Below are 20,819 nucleotides of genomic sequence, written 5' to 3'. Positions count from 1 at the left end.
TTAATGCCGTGTGAATTTCTAAGGACAGGGATGCAGGGGGATAACGTTGAGTGATTGAATATTTTTAGTTTATATGAACAGGCAGTTTCCACAAGGGCTTCACTGACAATAACTCTTTACTTTGATCTTTAAAGTTACATTTGAACTTCTGAATTTGTTAGAGTGCCACTTTAAGGGTGGCAATTTAAAATGCTATTTATTGCTTTGCTTAAATTTAGATTTCAAATGAGTGTAGTTCCCCTCTTAAGGCATAGTTATGTGGTTAACTACTTAATTTGTATATTTGCTTTATTCAAAAGATGATAAAGAATTTTTGAGACAGGTTTGTGGGGATTAGGAATGGAGTTGGGCGGGGTTGAGTGTGTGGGGTATGGGTGGAGAAACGGGGGATGGGGGGAAGGCCGGGGGGAATGGGGGCAAGGTGGGAATTGGAGAATGGGTGGGGCCGAATGGTGAATAAGAACAGGGCAAGGTGTGGGGATGAGGCTGGGTTGGGGTGAGGTATTAGGGTGGGTGAGGGGATGAGGGTGGGATGGGGTGAGACATTAGAATGGGTGAGGGATGAGGGTAGGTGAGGGATGAGGGTGGGGTGAGATGAAGGGGTGAGGATGGGTGAGGGATGAGGGTGGGGTGAGGGATTAGACTGGGTGAGGGATGAGGGTGGGTGAGGGATGTGGGTGGGGTGAGATGAAGGGATGAGGGTGGGTGAGAGTGGGTGAGGGATGAAGGTGAGGTAAGGTGAGGGAATGAGGGTGAGATGAGGGGATGAGGATGGGTGAGGGATAAGGGTGGGTGAGGGATGAGGGATGAGGGATGAGGGTGGGGTGAGGTGAGGGGATGAGGGTGGGTGAGGAGATGAAGCTGGGTGAGGGGAGATGGGAGCAGGGCAAGAGGAATGGGAGTAGGCTGGGGACAGTCTGAGGCTAGAACGAATTTACGACTGTTGCCTGTGGTGTTGATATTTTCGTAATCAGTCAGCTCCTTGTTCTATACCTCTCCTGATCCCTGTTTAGAATCTGATCCAATCTCACCCATTCCACTCTAGAGTCACAGCAAGAAAGATCACTTCCTATATGATCCTATGCCTTTAATATCACAGAAATACAACAGAGGCTACCCATCAACTTGTCAGGACGGTCCCTATGTCATTGTAAAGTAACGGCTATGAGTACTTAGGCTAATTATGAACGTCTCTTTCCCATGGTACCCATGTGAGGGAATTACCCAGATATGAGAAGACAGGGGTTCCCAATTGGTGCTAGCCATCAGATGTGTTCGTTCAGCAGTCTCATTGTCATATCAAACTGCTCCCAAAGAAACAGGAAGATAAACTTTGAGCAGTGCGTTGGCTCAGTGGTTAGCACAACTGCCTAACAGCACCAGGGACCCGGGTTCGATTGCATCCTCATGTGACTGTCCATGTGGAGTTTGCACATTCACCCTGTGTCTCACCCTGTGTCTGCGTGGGTTTCCTCCACCAATCCAAAGATGTGCTGGTTAGGCGAATTGGCCATGCTAAATTGCCGATAGTGCCTGGCGAAGTGGATGGGTGGATTGCTCTAAAGTGCAGACCAAATGGGCTCTGTCTGCACTGTAGGGATTGTATGATAATTTGCAGAAGCCTGCACCTGTTATGAGACACCGAGGCATGCAGATTAGCTTTGAATTACTGATCAGCAAAAACTCCTCATGTAGGTACTTGATCTAAATAATATAAGTAAATGGTTCTCTATTCTCCTGTCACTGTGAGAGTTGAAAAGTCAGGATTCCTGAAGAAGGGCTCACGCCCGAAAAGTCGATTCTCCTGCTCCTCGGATGCTGCCTGGCCTGCTGCGCTTTTCCAGCACCACACTTTTCAACTCTGGTCTCCAGTATCTGCAGTCCTCACTTTCTCCTCACTGTGAGAGTTGCCAACAGAGATTGAGTATATGACCCACTGGTCCATCCTCATGGTCCCTGCCTTCTCAAAGCCAATTATTACCCAATTGGAGGACTGTTGACTGTTTGTTGACATGTTTTATGCTGGCATACAACAGCAAAATGTAAATCATTTTTAAGAAGTAATAAATGCCCCCATCATTTTTCTCCTGGAGATCGGCCCTTTAATTCCTGGAGACTCCAGGACCACCCTGGAAGTGTTGACAACCCTGATCACACTGAGCACGTCCTTGGAGGCCATCTTGGAAATTCCTTCAGAGCAAAAGATTGAGAGTTTGCAACACAAAACTGGAATGAGAAACCGTCATTTGTCTCATTAGGTCACATGAATTTTGACATAAATGGCACAGTTTCCAGAGGCCACCCATTTTTAAAGTAGATACAAGAAGCAAATCTAACGTTGTTGAAATGTCTTTTTCCCTCATTGCAGAACCTCTCACAGACAGTCTATCTTGTGATTTCGAACATGGCGTCCTATTCAGTTATGCTGTGCAGCATTCATTCCATTTTGCACCATCCTGTCAAATCAGAGTACCATACAACATGTGGGACGTCCATTCACCCCACTGTAACCAGTGCCAGCTATCAGAACGACCTGTCGAGTTGTTCACATTCACTTTGCTCCTTTGCACAGCCCAGCAAATGTTATTCATGTATCCAACTCCCTCCAAAAGGACACAATTGGATCTGCTCCATATATTTGGGCAGCAAATTGGAACATTTCTCCTCAACTGCCTTCTGACATTTTTGGCCTTTACTTTAAATCTGCTTTGTTTTCTTACTGACCCTTCTGTTTCTTCCTTACTCTGCAAAATCCTTCCATAAATTTGAACAGCTCTATTAAATACCTCCTTAACCTGTCCTGTTTTGAGGAGACTGATCAGAAGCCCTCTTGTACAGATAACTGAAATATTATGCGCGAAAGCCATCCATTCATAATTCCTGAAATCCTGAAACATTTTCATATTAAAAAAAATACTATAGGGCAGAAGGATAGAATTTTTCTTCAGTAAGGTTCCTGCAACACACATAGCTCTCTCAGAGTGATTTGATGATCCAAGGCTCCCAGCAATATTCGATAGCCATACGGAATAGCCCTGAACTCAGCCCAGGAATTTCCCTGAAAAGCTTCAGGAACATCATCGAAACTGGAGCTCCCTTGGGTTTACCCTCTGTATCACCCAATGCAGCCCTCCATCAAGAGATATGTATGGGCTTATATTACACAGATTGATGTCTTACATAAAATAACAACATACACGCACAAAGCAATTGGTCTTAAATAGGTGTCCACAAACTGGAGGTTGCAGCCTCAAGTGTGAGGGTCTATGAAGGCTCTTTGTTTCTGGATTGGAGTCTGAGGATAACACAAGTTGGAAAATAAACCTTTACAGTCAGGTGTCATTGAATCTTTTTAAAAAGAGTCGAAGGTCAACTTTGGTTTCTCGGATCTTTAAAACATTTAAAGGAAACCACTTGTGATTGAAAATTGTATTCTCAATAGCCTCAAAATAACTCAAAATGTATAATTAAATAAATATAACTGCAAACACTCAGGTTAATGTGTGAAAGAACCTTCACAGAAAATTGTTAAAATTTTGTTTGTGAACAAAAGTGAATATCTTTGTCTGCTGTCCACGAATCCAACTAGTTATCCTATTCCCATGTGAACTGGTTAGCCTATAACTTTCCCATTAGAGTATATTTCCCGTAACTTGTGCAAAAGTTCACTCAGAAACCTTTTCTCACACCTTTCTTTCCCAGAGTAAGTGAAAATTAGATGATCAAAATAAAAGTTTCAAACATTTTACAATTAGGATGGAAGCTGCAAAGCAGGACGAACAGATTAGTGTTCTCTAGTTTACTACCGGTGCCACGAGATAGCGAGGCGAGGAACAGGGAGAGGGCGCAGCTTAACACGTGGCTGCGCAGCTGGTGTAGGAGGGAGGGCTTCAGATATGTAGATAATTGGGATGCCTTCTGGGGAAGGTGGGACCTGTACAAGAAGGACGGGTTGCATCTGAACTGGAAGGGGACCAATGTTCTGGGTGGAAGGTTTGCTCGAGTATTTCGAGAAGGTTTAAACTAGTATGGCAGGGGGGTGGGAACCTGAGCTGTATACCGGAGGTGAGAGTTGATGCAGATGAGGCAACAGCAAGAGGTAGACCAGCTAGTGGGAAGGATTTTCCTGGGAAGGAACCAAGGGATCAGTTAAAGTGTGTTTGCTTTAATGCAAGGAGTATCAGGAATAAAAGCTTAGAGCATGGATCTGTACCTGGTGCTATGATGTTGTGGCCATAACAGAGACCTGGGTTTCTCAGGGGCAGGAATGATTGCTGGGTGTTCCAGGGTTTAGAGCATTTAAAAAGAATAGGGATTGGGGAAAAAGAGGAGGGGGTGTAGCACTACTAATCAGAGAGGGTATCACAGGTACAGGAGCTTGCATTGTCGAGGAAGATCTGCCTACCGAGTCAGTATGGGTGGAAATTAGGAACAGTAAGGGAACAGTCACCTCGTTAGGGGTTTACTACAGGCCCCCCAATAGCAGCAGGGAGATTGAAGAAAGCATAGGTCGGCAGATTTTGGAAACGTGTGGACGTAGTAGGGTTGTTGTAATGGGTGACTTTAACTTTCCCAATATTGATTGGAAACTCCTTTGAGCAGAAGATTTGAATGGAGCTGTTTTTGTAAGGTGTGTTCAGGAGGGTTTCCTAACTCAGTCCGTTGACAGGCCGACGAGGGGAGAGGCCATTTTGGATTTGGTGCTCGGAAACGAGCCGGGGCAGGTATCAGATCTTGTGGTGGGAGAGCATTTTGGTGATAGTGACCACAACTGCCTCACATTCTACATAGCTATGGAGAAGGAGAGGATTAGGCAGGTCATGCCTCACAAACCTTATCGAGTTCTTTGAGGATGTGACTAGAAAAGTTGATGAGGGTCGAGCTGTGAATGTGGTGTATGTGGACTTCAGCAAGGCATTTGATAAGGTTCCCCAAGGTAGGCTCATTCAGAAGGTCAGGAGGAATGGGATACAGGGGAACTTAGCTGTCTGGATACAGAATTGGCTGGCCAACAGAAGACAGCGAGTGGTAGTAGAAGGAAAATATTCTGCCTGGAAGTCAGTGGTGAGTGGTGTACTGTTCTATGTTCTATGTTCTAGACATTACACCATATCATCAGTGATCAAGACTGTGAGAGAGGGGACTCTTAAAGTACTATCTATGACAGAGAGTTTTGCACAGGGAAGCGGGGAAGTATGTTTTTAAAGAGATCAGGGGGCCAATGAATTCAGAGCGTGGTGATTGAAATCATCAAGAATTTGGAGGAGGAAAGGAGAAATCTGGGATGAGGCATAGGGAGGGAAGTTGGGGCAGGGCATTCCGAAAATTTCCATTAGTAGGCGAGGGGGTTGACTAAGGTGAGGCACTGAAAAGAGGAAAGGATACCAGAGGAGTGAGGGAAGAAGTTAGAGTATGGTGCACCGTAACCAAGGTGATTTGGTTAAAGAGACAGCCAGACAGAAGGGACTCGGTGAGGTGTTATCACCAGACTGCCAAGCTTGAGTCAAAGCCAAGATGTGGGTGAAATAATCTGCCGTCCGGGAATGAATGGCGAGGCCTTGTCTATGTGTGATCGATCTCTCCGAAGGGAAAATAAAGATGGCCAATGCTTTTGTAAATACTGCGAATGTTCAAGGGGATAGCTATGGATGAAACGACTACAGGAATGATGACAGTAATCACTGAGCCGTTACAACTGAATAGAGCAGTAGAAATGTAGTGGCTCAGCCCTCTAGCAGAGCAACTTTATAGCATAGCATTCCAAGCCAAGCTTGCCCTGTGTCATTTTGAAGCTGATTTTATTGATGAGAAAGGTAAAGTCAGCATAGTCCCACTGGACTGGAGGGCTACTCTCTCATTAGAGGGAGATGACTGGTGATGGTTTAACCTGAGGATCTCCATCCCTCAGGCGAGGGGAGAGGTTGAGAAGGTGGGAAAATTGATGGTAACCACAGCCAGTGCAAGAATTGAACTCATGCTGTGGACGTCACTTTTCATTGTAAGTTAGCTGTCCAGCCAACTAAATTACTGTGGTCTTTGGGAAATTGTAAAAGTGGTCTCGCTTGCCAGGCAAACAACACATCGGTTGCCTGCATCATACTTGTGTGGCTGAGTGATGATGTTGCTCATGTTTCCTGTGGCAGCCTGGCAAGATTCCAAAGTGTGAGGTGTCAGACCGCTGTAGGCTGTGCACTGGGCAAGTGGTATAAAACATTTAAACATTCAAACATCACTGGGGTCTGTATATAGTCCAGTAACATCATCACGATGAACAAGTAACTTGAGCTATGGTCTCAAGTTTTTGGTATTAGATTTTATCATTTTTCCTGAACTCTCATATTCGAGTGTGGAATGAACTTTCTGAGGAAGCGGTGGATGCGGGTACAGTTACAACAGTTAAAAGACATTTGGATGGACCCATGAATAGGAAAGGTTTGTAGGGATATGGGCCAGGAGCAGGCAGGTGGGATTCAGTTAGTTTTGGGAAAGAAAATCTTAGCAGGACTTATACACTTAATGGTAAGGTCCTAGGGAGTGTTGCTGAAAAAAGAGACCTTAGAATGCAGGTTCATAGCTCCTTGAAAATGGAATCGCAGGTAGATAGGATAGTGACGAAGGCGTTTGGTATGCTTTCCTTTATTGGTCAGAGTATTGAGTACAGGAGTTGGGAGGTCAAGTTGCGGCTGTACTGAATGTTGGTTAGGCCACTGTTAGAATATTGTGTGCAATTCTGGTCTCCTTCCTATCGGAAAGATGGTGTGAAACTTGAAAGGGTTCAGAAAAGATTTACAAGGATGTTGCCAGGGTTGGAGGATTTGAGCTCTAAGGAGAGGCTGAACAGGCTGGGGATGTTTTCCCTGGAGCATCGGAGGCCGAGGGGTGACCTTATAGAGGTTTAAAAAATTATGAAATGCACGGATAGGGTGAATAGTAAAGTCTTTTCCCTGGGGTCAGGGAGTCCAGAACTAGAGGGCATAGGTTTAGGGTGAGAGGGGAAAGATATAAAAGAAACCTACGGGGCAACTTTTTCACGCAGAGGGTGGTACGTGCATGGGATGAGCTGCCAGAGGAAGTGGTGGAGGCTGGTACAATTGCAACATTTAAGAGGCATTTGGATGGGTATATGAATAGGAAGGGTTTGGAGGGATATGGGCCGGGTCCTGGCAGGTGGGACTAGATTGGGTTGGGATACCTGGTTGGCATGGACAGGTTGGACTGAAAGGTCTGTTTCTGTGCCATATGACTCTATAACTAAGTGACAGCCACCTTCTCAGGTGCAGAGATGTAGCAGAACACATTCTGAAATAGAACATAGAACAGTACAGCACAGAACAGGCCCTTCAGCCCATGATGTTGTGCCGACCATTGATCCTCATGTATGAACCCTCAACTTTCTGTGACCATATGCATGTCCAGCAGTCTCTTAAATATCCCCAATGACTTTGCTTCCACAACTGCTGTTGGCAATGCATTCCATGCTCTCACAACTCTCTGCATAAAGAACCCGCCTCTGACATCCTCTCTATACTTTCCGCCAAACAACTTAAAACTATGACCCCTCGTGTTAACAATTTCTGCCCTGGGAAAAAGTCTCTGGCTATTGACTCTATCTATGCCTCTCATTATCAATTAGGAGCCCTCTCTTCCTTCTTTTTTCCAATGAAAAAAGTCCAAGCTCAGTCAACCTCTCTTTGTAACATAAGCCCTCCATTCCAGGCAGCATCCTAGTAAAGCTCCTCTGAACCCTCTCCAAAGCATCCATATCTTTCCTATAATAGGGCGACCAGAACTGGACGCAGTATTCCAAGTACGGTCTAACCAAAGTTTTATAAACCTGCAACAAGATCTCACGACTCTTAAACTCAATCCCCCTGTTAATGAAAGCCAAAACATCATATGCTTTCTTAACAACCCTGTCCACTTGGGTGGCCATTTTAAGGGATCTATGTACATGCACACCAAGATCCCTCTGTTCCTCCACACTGCCAAGAATCCTATCCTTAATCCTGTACTCAGCTTTCAAATTCGACCTTCCAAAATGCATCACCTCGCATTTATCCAGGTTGAACTCCATCTGCCACCTCTCAGCCCATCTCTGCATCCTGTCAATGTCCTGCTTCAGCCTACAACAGCCCTCTATACTGTCAATGACACCTCCAACCTTTGTGTCATCTGCAAACTTGCTAACCCATCCTTCAGTCTCCTCATCCAAGTCATTAATAAAAATTACAAAGAGTAGAGACCCAAGAACAGAGCCATGTGGAACATCCATGATATCTACAGGGTCCAATTAATGATCCAATGTTTACAATGCATTTTAGGAAAATGTATCCCCACAGCCTGGTGGATCAGATCTTGGAATTGTTCTGGTACGTGAGGAGGCCATTCAGCTATTTGCACCTTTTTTCATTCATTCACAGGATGACAACCTCACTGGCTGGGCTAGCATTTATTGCCCAGAGGCCAGGTAAAAGTCAACCCCATTGCTGCAGGTCTGGAGTCACACATAGACCAGATAAGGATGGCAGTTTCCTTCCCTAAAGGACATCAATGAACCAGATGGGATTTATCCCTGACAATCATAATGGATTCATGGTCATCTGTTGTGGTGGGACTCGAACCCGGTCCCTAGAATGTAATCTAGATTCCTAGATTAACAATGCAGTGAGAAGACCACTAGGCCATCACCTCCCCTGCACCAGCTCTATTGTTTAGTGTCAATCTTCAGTCTTTACCTTATTTCCCTTCACATCATGGGCGGCACGGTGGCACAGTGGTAGCACTGCTGCCTCACAGCGCCAGAGACCCGGGTTCAATTCCCGCCTCAGGCGACTGTCTGTGTGGAGTTTGCACATTCTCCCCGTGTCTGTGTGGGTTTCCTCTGGGTGCTCCGGTTTCCTCCCACAGTCCAAGAATGTGCAGGTTAGGTGAATTGGCCACGCTAAATTGCCCGTAGTGTTAGGTGTAGGGTGGGTGCGCTTCGGTGGGTCGGTGTGGACTTGTTGGGCCGAAGGGCCTGTTTCCACACTGTAAGTAATCTAATCGTTACTATCCAAATAGTCATCCAAAACCTCTCAAATGCTCAATTGAAACTGCTTCCATCATATTTCCAGACAGTGCAGCCCATCCCCTGCTTACATGCTGTGTAAAAACGTTCTCTCACACTCACCCTTACTTTGTTCACACATCATTTTAAATCTCTATCCTCATGTTCTCGTTATTTTCACAAGTGGGAGCAGCTTCTCCCTATCTCCTCAATCCAGCCCACGTATTATTCTGAAAACATCAAACCATTCTCCCCTCTGCCATTGTCTCTCCAAGGAGAACATCTCAATTCTTCAATCTATCCTTGTGACTGAATTCCAGAAGGGGGGATTAAGAGGCAGGGGGCTGCATTCAGGTAAAAACAATGACTGCAGATGCTGGAAACCAGATTCTGGATTAGAGTGGTGCTGGAAGAGCACAGCAGTTCAGGCAGCATCCGAGAAGCAGTAAAATCGACGTTACGGGCAAAAGCCCTTCATCAGGAATACAGGTTGCCCAAAATGTCGATTTTACTGCTCCTCGGATGCTGCCTGAACCGCTGTGCTCTTCCAGCACCACTAATCCAGAAGGGGGCTGCATTTAATGTTACTAATTAGGGTCTCACCAATCGGTGAGATGATTGATGGGGAGCCAGCATTAGTTCTATAGAGGAGTCATCCTTCTGCTCTTTCCACTGGCCTAGGTGCTACCCTCCTCTCAACTTGGTGTCCCCCATCTTGCTCCGTAATCCTGTGCCTTTGGTGGGCTTGTTTCCTCTTCTTCTGTCCCTTGAAACTGAAGGTGATGGCTGACCAAGGAGGAGCTGTGAGTCTTGAGGAGAGGAAAAGGTCCAACATTGGATCAAACCGCCTTACCACAGATGGGGGCAGATGGTCATAGAGTCATAGAGATGTACAGCACGGAAACAGACCCTTCAGTCCAACTCATCCATAGACTCTACGACTCTACGAGCTGATCAGGTCCTGGGGATTTATCTATTTTAATGTGTTTCAAGACATACAGAACTTCCTCTTCTAATATGGACATTTTTCAAGATGTCACCATCTATTTCCCTATATTCTTTATCTTCCATATCCTTCTCCACAGTAAATATTCATGCAAAATACTCGTTTAATATCTCCCCCATCTCCTGTGGCTCCACACAAAGGCCACCTTGCTGATCTTTGAGGGGCCCTATTCTCTCCCAGATTACCCTTTTGTGCTTAATGTAAAAACCCTTTGGATTCTCCTTTAACTCTATTTGCCAAAGCTATTTCATGCTCCCTTTTTGCCCTCCTGATTTCCCTCTTAAGTATACTCCGCCTCAGGTGACTGACTGTGTGGAGTTTGCACGTTCTCCCCGTGTCTGCGTGGGTTTCCTCCAGGTGCTCCGGTTTCCTCCCACAGTCCAAAAATGTGCAGGTTAGGCGAATTGACCATGCTAAATTGCCCGTAGTGTTAGGGCAGGGGTAAATGTAGGGGAATGGGTCTGGGTGGGTTGCGCTTTGGCGGGTCGGTGTGGACTTGTTGGGCCGAAGGGCCTGTTACCGCACTGTAAGTAATCTAAATCTAAATCTAAAATCTAAATCTAAATCTATACTCCTGCTGCCTTTATACTCTTCTAAGGATTCACTCGATCTATCCTGTCTGTGACATATGCTTCCTTCTTTTCATAAACCAAACCCTCAGTTTCTTCCGTCATCCAGCATTCCCTATACCTACCAGCCTTTCCTTTCACCCTAACAGGAATATACTTTCTCTGGATTCTCGTTATCTTATTTCTGAAGGCTTCCCACTTTCCAGCCGTCCCTTTACCTGCGAATATCTGCCCCCAATCAGCTTTTGAAAGCTCTTGCCATAAGATGGTGTTTGGAGAAGTGAGAAGGAAGATACATTTCCTGCTGTAAGTGCCCACGTAGCCAATAGAAGGCCCTCCTCAGGATTCAGGACAGGAGTGACAGAAGTCTCACCCCATCAAGACTTGCTGAACCTATCAGAATCAGCCATTCCCAATTGCTCATTACTGCCATTGAAAGTGATGGCTGCAGTTGGTAGTGTACCCACTAGGGTCCCAGGGTCACTGAGGGACCAGCGCTAAAGTTCAGCAAGTATTGGATGGGTCAGAGGGTGGGGAGGGAAACCCTAATTGATGGTGGCAGGCCAATCGGAGATAAGGGCAACTGGATGATTCTCCCTGCCAGCCCTTGCCTCTACCACCCCACTTCTTGATGCTGTTCTCCTCATCATCATTCTTTGCTGGTGATGAATACCTCCCCCCCCCACCCATCTTGCCCCCAAGGGTCATTTGCAAACCCAACAAAGTATCAAGGAACACTTGCTCAACAATAATCTGCTCACTGACAATCAGTTAAGGTTTTGTCAGGCCTACCCAGCTTGTTAAAGCCTTTATCCAAACATGGACTAAGCAGCTGAATTCCAAAGGTGAATCAAAGGTCCTTGACATCAAGGCCATATTTGACTGAGTCTGGCATCAAGGAGCCCTAACAAAATTGGAGTCAATGTGAGTCAGGGAACTCACTCTGCTGGTTGGAGTCATAGCTTGTATAAAGGAGGATGGTTGTGATTGTCACCTCAGCTCCAGAACATCTCTGCAGGAGATTCACAGGGTAATTACCAAGGCGAAACAACTTCATTTACTTCATCAATGACCTTTATCATAAGGTCAGAAGTGGGGATGTTTGCTGTTGATTGCACCTTTTGTGACTCCTCAGATACTGAAGCAGTCCATGTCCAAGTGCAGCAAGACCTGGACAATATCCAGTAACATCTGAACCAAGCAATGAGCACCTCCAACAAGGGGAAATCTGACAATCTTCACTTGACATTTGATAGCGTTCACATCTCTGAAAATCCTGCTATCAACATCCTGAGGCATTCATTCGAAACTGAAATAAACCAGATGTATAAATCTTGTGACTATAAGAGCAGGTCAGAGGCTAGGAACCCTGCAGCGAGTAACTCACCTCCTGTCTCTCCAAAACCTGAAGAGCATCTACATGGCACAAGTCAGGAGCTTATACTTGCCTCAATGAGTGCAGCTCCAACAACACTCAAGAAGCTTGATAGCACCTCGGATAAAGCAATCTGCTGGATCAGTGTATTATCCACCTTCTTCAACATTTACTCCTTCCAGCACTGATGTTCAGTGACAGCAGGGTGTACCATCTACATGTTGCACTATAACAACTCACTAAGGCTCCTTGAACAGCACATTCCAAATGTATAACTTCCAGAAGGTCAAGAGCAGCAGATCCATGAGTAAACCACCCCTCTGCATGCTTCCCCCCAAGCCAGTCACCACCCTGTATCCACATCCCTTCAGGGTCACTGCATTGAATCTCTAGATCACTCTCCCGTTCAATGCTGTGGGTGTCCCTACATCCCAGGGACTGCAGATATCCAAAAGGCACTTCAACACCACCTTCCCCAAGAAAGTTACTGACTGCAGCAAATGCTAGCCTAGCCAGCAATGCCCACACACAATAAAAGAGTACATTTTGAAAAAAAGAACTCATAACTCATATCACATGGAGATCCTCGAACACGTTATACATGCAGGAAGACTGGAGCCTATTTCTTACCGGAAGGATTGACGCTGACAGTTACAGAGGCAGCTCAACAACACTAAACAAAAACAGAAATTGCTGGCAATACTCAGCAGGTCTGGCAGCATCTAAAGCAGAGTTAGCGTTTCAAGTCCAGAATCTCTTCATCAGAACTGTTCCTAGATACCTGAATGGAAGAGAAAGAGTTTATTGAATGAGCCAGAGGATGAGATGGAACTGGGAGGCAGGATAGCTCTGAGCCAGTGTGATGGAGAGAGAGAGAGAGAGAGAGAGATGGAGAAAGTGCTGTGCATCACCACATGCACAGAGTGTGGATCTCGGAATGCAGCTGTCTCAGGAGAATTGTAAATCATGGAGATACCTGTGATCCTGAAAACACAAAAACACAAAGGATAAAACTATGGTCAGAATCTGTGCGAGGTGAGTCTGAGCTGGAAGCAATCACTGAGGAAGGAGATGTGGCTGTGGAAACTAATTTTGGCAAAGATCTTGCTGAAATTCTAGGAGATTAAACAGAAGTAATGATAGCGAGCAAAAAGAAAGGTTGGAAGGGAAATCCTGTTAGAGAGAGGAGCAGAACGTCTTCAAGGTGGGCATAACTGGAAGAGATGTGGCAGTGAGTTAAACATGAAAATAAAACAAAGAACTGATACTAGAGTCCTGTTGAAGAGTCACTGGACTCGAAAAGTTAACTCTGCTTTCTCTCCACAAATGCAGCCAGACCTGCTGTGTCTCAGCAGCCGCTTCTGTTTTCTTTCAACAACATTAAAGATTGACTTTTACTCGAACCGTAACAATGGGCTCATCCACTGTTCCCAAGTTTGGAAGAACGTGGACATCTAATGAACACCACACGGGACTTAGACAGTGACAGTGCAGCTGCACAGCCTCCTCCTGTTCTGATCGTAGATCACCAGCCCTTTGTACAACTTCCCCTGCTCTTCAATATTCAGTGCAATGAACAGTAGGCAGGGTCTGCTAAGGACTTGCAATTCATCAGATTACTGCCCAGACAGTGATAACAGAAATCTCCTCCGAAGCCTTTTACGGGCACAGCAATTCAAGGGCTTAGCATTAAGTGATATAGACAATAAGTGGTATAAATCAATAACCGAGTCCAGAATTACAAGTCAATATTTCATATCAGTGCAGCAAGTCAATTGTCTACTGTAGTTTTGTATGACAACAATCTAGACTGAGCACTAATCAATAGTCTAGTGTAGACAATGATGGAAGAATCTTAAGATACTGTGAGACAGATAGAAGACTTTTGCATTTGGATGATAATTGATATGAAATTTGTTTGCTATTTTGATGGAGAAGCTGCCCTGGTGAATTTAAATGGGACAATGTCTGTGTTGAAATGGAAGGCAAAAGGAGTTCACTACGAAAGTATCTCAGTTCTGCAAATGAATACTGAAAAGGGTCGAATCAGGGTCATGGGCATGCGAAAATAATATTTCAGGGAGCGAAGAGCCACTGTGAGATTAGTGAAGCCAACATTTACCTGGGCATAGCGTGGTGCAGGCAATTTTCTGGACGCTCTGTCCCTCGCAGAATGCTCCTCCGTTGAGTGGCGCAGGGTTGGTGCAGGTCCGTGTGCGTTTCTGGTAACCCCTTCCACAGCGACTGTTGCAGACAGACCACTCTGTCCACACTGACCACCCGCCATTAACTGGGGGCAGGAGAGAAAGCAATAGGGTGAGACGTCCTATAGGCAGTGCCCTGCACAGACCAGGAAACCAGCTCCCAGAACACCAATTCAACGCACACTGACCCAACTTGATCCCACACTACAACATCCAAACTCGATTACAGTTCGCATGATGGACATTATAACGCTGTTAATAAATTTATGTCACATGAAAGTTAGTACAAAGAAGGGTATGTAGGTTAGCCTGATCTTAGAGTAGGATAAAAGGCCAGCACAACATTGAGGGCCAAAGGGCCTGTACTGTGCTGTACTGTTCAATGTTCTAAATCACATTTTTCAAACAGTGCTGACTATAATCATTTGAGTGACTTAATTTTGTCAGGAACTCATACTAAAATATTTAAGAAGAAAAAGAATAACACCTTCTTTGACCTCTCGGCATCCCAAGACACTACTCAGAATTTATTTCACTTTAAGAGTAGACGCTGTTACAATGTGTGCAATGTGGTAGCTACTTTGCCCACAGGTAGTTCCCACAAACAATGAAGATAACTGGCCAGATAACATCTTTGTTATTGAGGTTATTTGAGAGATAAATATTGGAGCAGGATAACAGAGAGGCCTGGCCTGATATACTTTAAACTGATGCCATGCCGTCTTTGGAAGCCACTTGGGAACAATTATAACATCCCATACCTAAGAGAAAGAACTGTGGATGCTGGAAATCTGAAACATAAATGGAAATTGCTGGAGAAACTCAGCAGGTCTGGCAGGATCTGTGGAGAGAGAAACAAAGTTAATGTTTAAGGTTCAGTGATCCTCATTCAGAGCAGGGTCACTGGACCCGAAACGTTGACGCTGAACATGAGCCTGATCAAGCACTTCAGAGGTAGAACAAGGAGAAAGCCATTCATTCCTCTTGAGGACTCCCTTATCTCTCAATTAAATTATGTTTGGTGTGTACATCAGTTCCCCACTTTTGCAATGCACACTTTCATATGGTTCAGAATAATAATCAATAAAGAATAAAGGGGCGCCAATTCAAGACTGAAATGAGGAAGAATTTCTTCTCTCAGAGGATGGAGAGTCTTTGGAACTCCTTGCCACAGACAGCTGATGGGGGCAGAATCTCTGTGTATATTTAAGGCTGGGGTAGATAGATTCTTCATCAGTTGGGAAGCAAGTGTTACAAGGAAGGGCAGGAAAATGGACATGAGGGATATCAGATCAGCCAAGATCATATTAAATAGTACAGTAGGCTTGAGGGGTCAAACGTTCTGTTTCTGCCCTATTTTATATGGTTTTTTTTACAGTCTATAGTTACTGAATAAACATGTATCCATCTTAATTGTAAAGGTCTAATTAACCCCAGAATCTATGGTGTTTTAGGGGTGAGAATTCCAGATTTCTTCTCTCATTTGTCTGGTAACACTTCAATCAATCAATCAATCAATCTGACGTGATCTTTCCCAATTGGGCTATCCCTGGCATCTGCCTAAACACAGATCCAATCTCTTTTGAAGATTACAACTGAATCTATTGCAACCATCCTTACAGGGAGTGCGTCTCAGATCTCTCTCCCCCAGCCTACCCCTGATTCTTTTGGATATAAATCGTAAATCTGCCTCCTTTAGTTTTATTGACCCTCCTGGTTTAGCTCCTGAACACCCCAGTCCTAATTTTCATATTATGTCCCCTTGCTTGTGACTAATTTCACTATTTAACATAAATTTCTCTGTAGCTGCCTTTTCAAATCAGTTTAATGTGGTAGACCTCAATCTTATCACCTCTCAATCTTGTGTACTCCTGGGATTAGAAGCCGGGTTTATATAAACTGTCCTTGTAATTTGACACTTGAACCCCCGTATTATTCTGGTGAATGCTTATTGCACTCCCTCCAAGATTAAAGTATCTCTCCTGAGTTGAGAACTGAACTCGATGGGTCCTGATCAAGTCTCCATTCAATTTTGAATTTCAGTTCTCTCGAGAGAAAGGCCAATGTTCTATTAGCCTGCTTAATTGCTTTTTTGTACCTGTCTGCTCTGTTAAATGACTAATGTATGCAGGCTCCCAAAGCTCCACACTCCTAGTTTCTCAACATTTGAAAACTTGATGTAATGCCATGGATATTGAATTACATTCAAGGTGTTTTGTCCCCTGCCTCTTAGCATGTTTTCACAGTGTCACTGCGCCAGACAAAAAATACTCGGCAATGAATAATTATAGAATCTTAGAATTTTAGATATCTACAGCACAGAAAAAGGACCTTTGACCCATTGAGTCTACGTCAATTAAAACAACTAAACTATTCTAATCCTGTTTTCCAGACTTGGCCCATAGCCTTGGCATTGCAACTGTGCATCTTAAACATAATGAGGATTTCTGATTCTATCACCCATACAGGCAGCAAGTTCCAAATCCCACCACCTTCTGGGTTCAAAAGCTTTTCCTTCTACTTTCTCTGTATCTTCTGCCCCTTACTCTAAATCTTTGCTGCCCTCCCCCCCCCTCCCTCTCCTAGTCATTGATCCTGCCGACAAGGGGAACATTTCTTCCTGTCCACCTTGTGTATGCCCTTCATAATTCTCAGTCTTCGCTGGTCTAAGGTAAACAACCCTTTGTCTGTCTGATCTCTCTTCCATCTAATCTTACAACACAAAAGGCCATTCAGGCCAATATGCCCAGTCTGGATCTTCCGAACATTTCAATCAATCAATCAATCTCACGTGCTCTTTCCCAATTGGGCTATCCATGGCATATTCCTAAACACAGATCCAATCTCTTTTGAAAGTTACAATTGGACCTATTGCAACCACTCTTTCAGGGAGTCGGTCCCAGATCTCTCCCCTAGTCTACTCCTGATTCTTTTGGATATAAATCGTAAATCTGCCCCCTTTACTTTTACTGACCTTCCTGCCTCTGGAAACAGCTCCACCTGATCAACCCTATCAGAACTTTCCTAATTTCAGGCATTTTGGTTAAATCTCTTAGAATCTTTATTGTAAAAATGAACAGGGCAATGATGGTGACTGCTCCTGACATCAAGTGTTGCCCTTGACAATTTTCTTCAGGGCAAGCAGGAACAGTCAATAAATGCTGGTTTAGCCCAAAGTCCATGATTGAATGAAAAAACAGTGAACAATCCCAGCTTCCTAGGTCTTGCCTCCAGATCAGGAGGTGAAAGACTGTGCCATCGGCTTCAGAATATCTTGAACCACCCTTGTTCATGGGGGAACAGAATGAAAATGTAAAACAATTTTCAAATCAATGTTTCAGTCTCAAGCAGGGAAGATTGTGGACCCAGACCAGAAAGATGTAATAGGGAATCCTGAGGAGTCTACCAGGATATGACTGAGGGAATTAACTCACAGGGACAGAGGATAAAAGTCTGGCGCAGGGAAGATGAAGAGATGCCACTGTCAATAATGTTTTCAAGTTCAAAGAGTAAAAACTTTCATTGGATAAGTGGGTCAAAAATATGGAGGTCATAAATTAATAAACCCACGGAACAAAATTGAGAAAGGAGATGAGGAGTTTTTGTTAATCACATGCTGGGTCTGGAATGCTGTAGCTGAAAAGATTATTTAAACTGATGTCTTAAACAGTTCTAAAAAGAAGTTAAACAATGTGAGCAAAAGAGATATCAATTTGAAGCTCTTCATCTTGCTCTCAACAGGACAGAAATGTAAGAAAAACCAAATTTGGAAAGGAAGCAGCATTTGAAACATACAAGATTCCTAGGGGGACTTGTCAGGGTAGATGCTGGGAGGATGCTTCCACTTGTGGGAGAGTCTAGTGACCAATGGCATCATCTCAGAATAAAGGGTCACCCATTTATGACGGAGTTGAGGAGGAATTTCTTCTCTCAGAGATTAGTGAATCTGTGGAATTCTTTGCAGCAAATGGCTGATGAGGCTGAGTCATTAAGTGTGTTCAAGGCTGAGATAGATTTTTAATCAGTAAGGGAATCAAGGATTATGGGGACCAGGCAGGAAAGTGGAGTTGAGGATTATCATTAAATGATGAAGTAGAATTGATGGGCTGAGTGGACTTCTACTATGTCTTATGGTCTTATGGAGAAGAGGGTGCTGATTGGTTGAACAATTTTGGTGTAGGGATACAGCAGGGACTGTAACCATCTTAGTTAACTGATTAAATTCTGACCAGGCCAGTTGATTCTGAATGGTCAGAACATTGAGGTAAAAACAATGACTGCAGATGCTGGAAACCAGATTCTGGATCAGTGGTGCTGGAAGAGCACAGCAATTCAGGCAGCATCCGAGGACAGGCAAAATCGACGTTTCGGGCAAAAGCCCTTCATCAGGAATAAAGCATCTGCAGTCATTGTTTTTACCTCGTTGATTTTAACCCTACTGCGAATCCTCTTGCAAGGATGCCTGCCTTGAAGAAGTTTTCCTCCTCTCTCTACAAGAATCTCAGGGAGTCTCTCTCTCACTGCAACTCCAGGTCATTTCCTCAGCCCTGAAGCTCTTCAACCATGTCCTGAAACAAACTCGCTATCACAGCCACATTTGCTTCCTCAGTGCCTGTCTCCGTAACCAACTCACCCCACACGGACTCCGGGCCACCTTTAAACCAGCAGAGTTCGGACCCGAACAGGACAAACAGTACAGATTACAGATTCAAAAACACCAGCAACCGTTCTCCATCAAGATCCTCCGCTCCACGCTTGCAGCAATGCGCCGGTACCTAACCTCTCTACAGTCTGCCCTGCCTCAGCTGAGGGCCACACTCTCTCAGAATTGCAAAGGACCCACTCTGTACTACATCCTCAGGAGAATTCATACTCTCAACAAACAGTATTTCAATGGTCAGAACATTGCCAAGGGAAACAAAAGACATTAACAGTACTGCATACCTCTCCTCAGTGACAAAGGCTCACTGTGTGGATATACTCTTGCTACCTACAAAGAACAGGGTCGAGAGTGTGGTGAAGAGCTTATGCCTGAAGCATCGATTCTTCTGCTCCTCGGATGCTGCCTGACCTGCTGTGCTTTTCCAGCACCACACTCTTGACTCTGATCCCCAGCATCTGCAGTCCTCACTTTCTCCTACAGAGAATAGGGCCCAGTATCAATAAATGCAGCTTCTGACAAAGTAATGGTCATGGATTGCTTACCAGCATAATCATTAGCTGGATTGTTTGGTGTTGACATTTCGCATGCTAACATGAGGAAGGGTCACTGCACCCAAATTGTTAACTCTTGATTTCTCTCCACTGATGATGCCTGACTTGCTGAACTTTTCCAGTAATTTATGGTTTTTTTTTGTTTCTGATTTTCAGCATCTGCAGTTCTTAGGGATTTTATTTGGGATTATTCAGTTGTTGTTTTCCAACAGCAGGAGTTGAACAGTGATTCTGGGATGAGGATCGTACATGGGTTGTGGCCAGTAAATAAAGATGTGGGACTAATCATGCGCATTCTATCAAAGAGATAGCATAGACATAAATGACCAAATGGTGGTCGTGCCAGTAATTTCTATGATACTCTAACACTACCCAAAGAAGAAGCTGATATCTTCAATTTTCCACCTCAAGGTTTTTCCAGGTCACTGCAGGGGACATTTGTGGTAACTCTCAGTTTGTGCTTGCTGCTTTGGCAGGGATGGGCACAAATTAATTACAACAGCAGGGTTAAGAGGGTCGCTTCCCCACTGAAGGGACATTCATGGAGGCATTCACACACACTGGGTAATGCATATATAGGAGTATCACCTGCAATAAATAAGGCAGAGAAATGATGATGTGCAGAATAATGAAGGCATGGGAAATTATCTGTTAAACCAGTAGGGTGAATTGAAAAGTGGAATCTGTGTGTCACTGTTATTTATAGTCTGCTTTTCAGTTCTCAGCTCGTGAAGTCATTACACATAAAGTGTTCTTCGAGTAGTTATTGCTCCTAAGAGATTAAACTCAAATCATACACTACCAGTAACCGGATTATTTTAACAAGACAACATGTAACATTTTACTACTTTCACAGCTGTCTCTTCAAAACTGAGGAAACTATGGAAATCAGCAAACACAGCTCTGTAAAATAGGAGCAAGTGTCATAAATTACAAGTTTAGAAGGCCTTTTAATCCATTTTCTAAATAACTCCAATTTGGCGCAATAAAATGTCTCCAACCGTCAGCTGCTTTTGGTCTATGACACTAAATTATCTCCAGACTAAACTGTCAACTGGTGAAATTTTCTATGTGAAAATTCACCAAAGTCTGATGAATATATCTTCAGTGAAGGATTAGATTTGTGACGAGACATGGCAGGATTGAGACAATTTAATTTGCAACTGATTAGCTCAATGAAATTGAGACGATCATTTAATTGAAGGATTGAAGACAGTATAATTAAGTGAAATTTAATCACACAGATTCCAAAGTAAAAACATCTTCCTTTATAATGCACTTAAGATGTTTTGAACAGGGCGCACAATTTCAGTAACGTCCCCCAAGATCCATTTTCTTATTAAAGCCTTCTGACATAATGGCTAATTCCTCACCTCCTCATTACCTACTGCCTCACTGTCTTGTA

At 44.2% G+C, this 20,819-nt stretch overlaps 1 protein-coding gene across 4 annotated transcripts in view; it reads right to left on the bottom strand.

Moving 5' to 3' along the window:
* Nucleotides 1-20,819, bottom strand: part of LOC122539499 (netrin receptor UNC5C-like) — a 402,437-nt gene that overhangs the window by 61,386 nt on the left and 320,232 nt on the right. For all 4 annotated transcript variants that reach the window (XM_043674428.2, XM_043674427.2, XM_043674426.2 and 1 more), the window contains exon 6: nucleotides 14,119-14,286. In XM_043674428.2, the coding sequence (XP_043530363.1) occupies nucleotides 14,119-14,286 (168 nt within the window). The remainder of the gene's footprint in view (nucleotides 1-14,118; nucleotides 14,287-20,819) is intronic.

The sequence above is a fragment of the Chiloscyllium plagiosum genome, unplaced genomic scaffold (assembly GCF_037043375.1).
Source record: "Chiloscyllium plagiosum isolate Xiang-an unplaced genomic scaffold, Cpla_swu_hap1 HiC_scaffold_36, whole genome shotgun sequence".
In the NCBI taxonomy this organism is placed as follows: domain Eukaryota; kingdom Metazoa; phylum Chordata; class Chondrichthyes; order Orectolobiformes; family Hemiscylliidae; genus Chiloscyllium; species Chiloscyllium plagiosum.
This window is presented reverse-complemented; position numbering and strand designations above follow the sequence as displayed.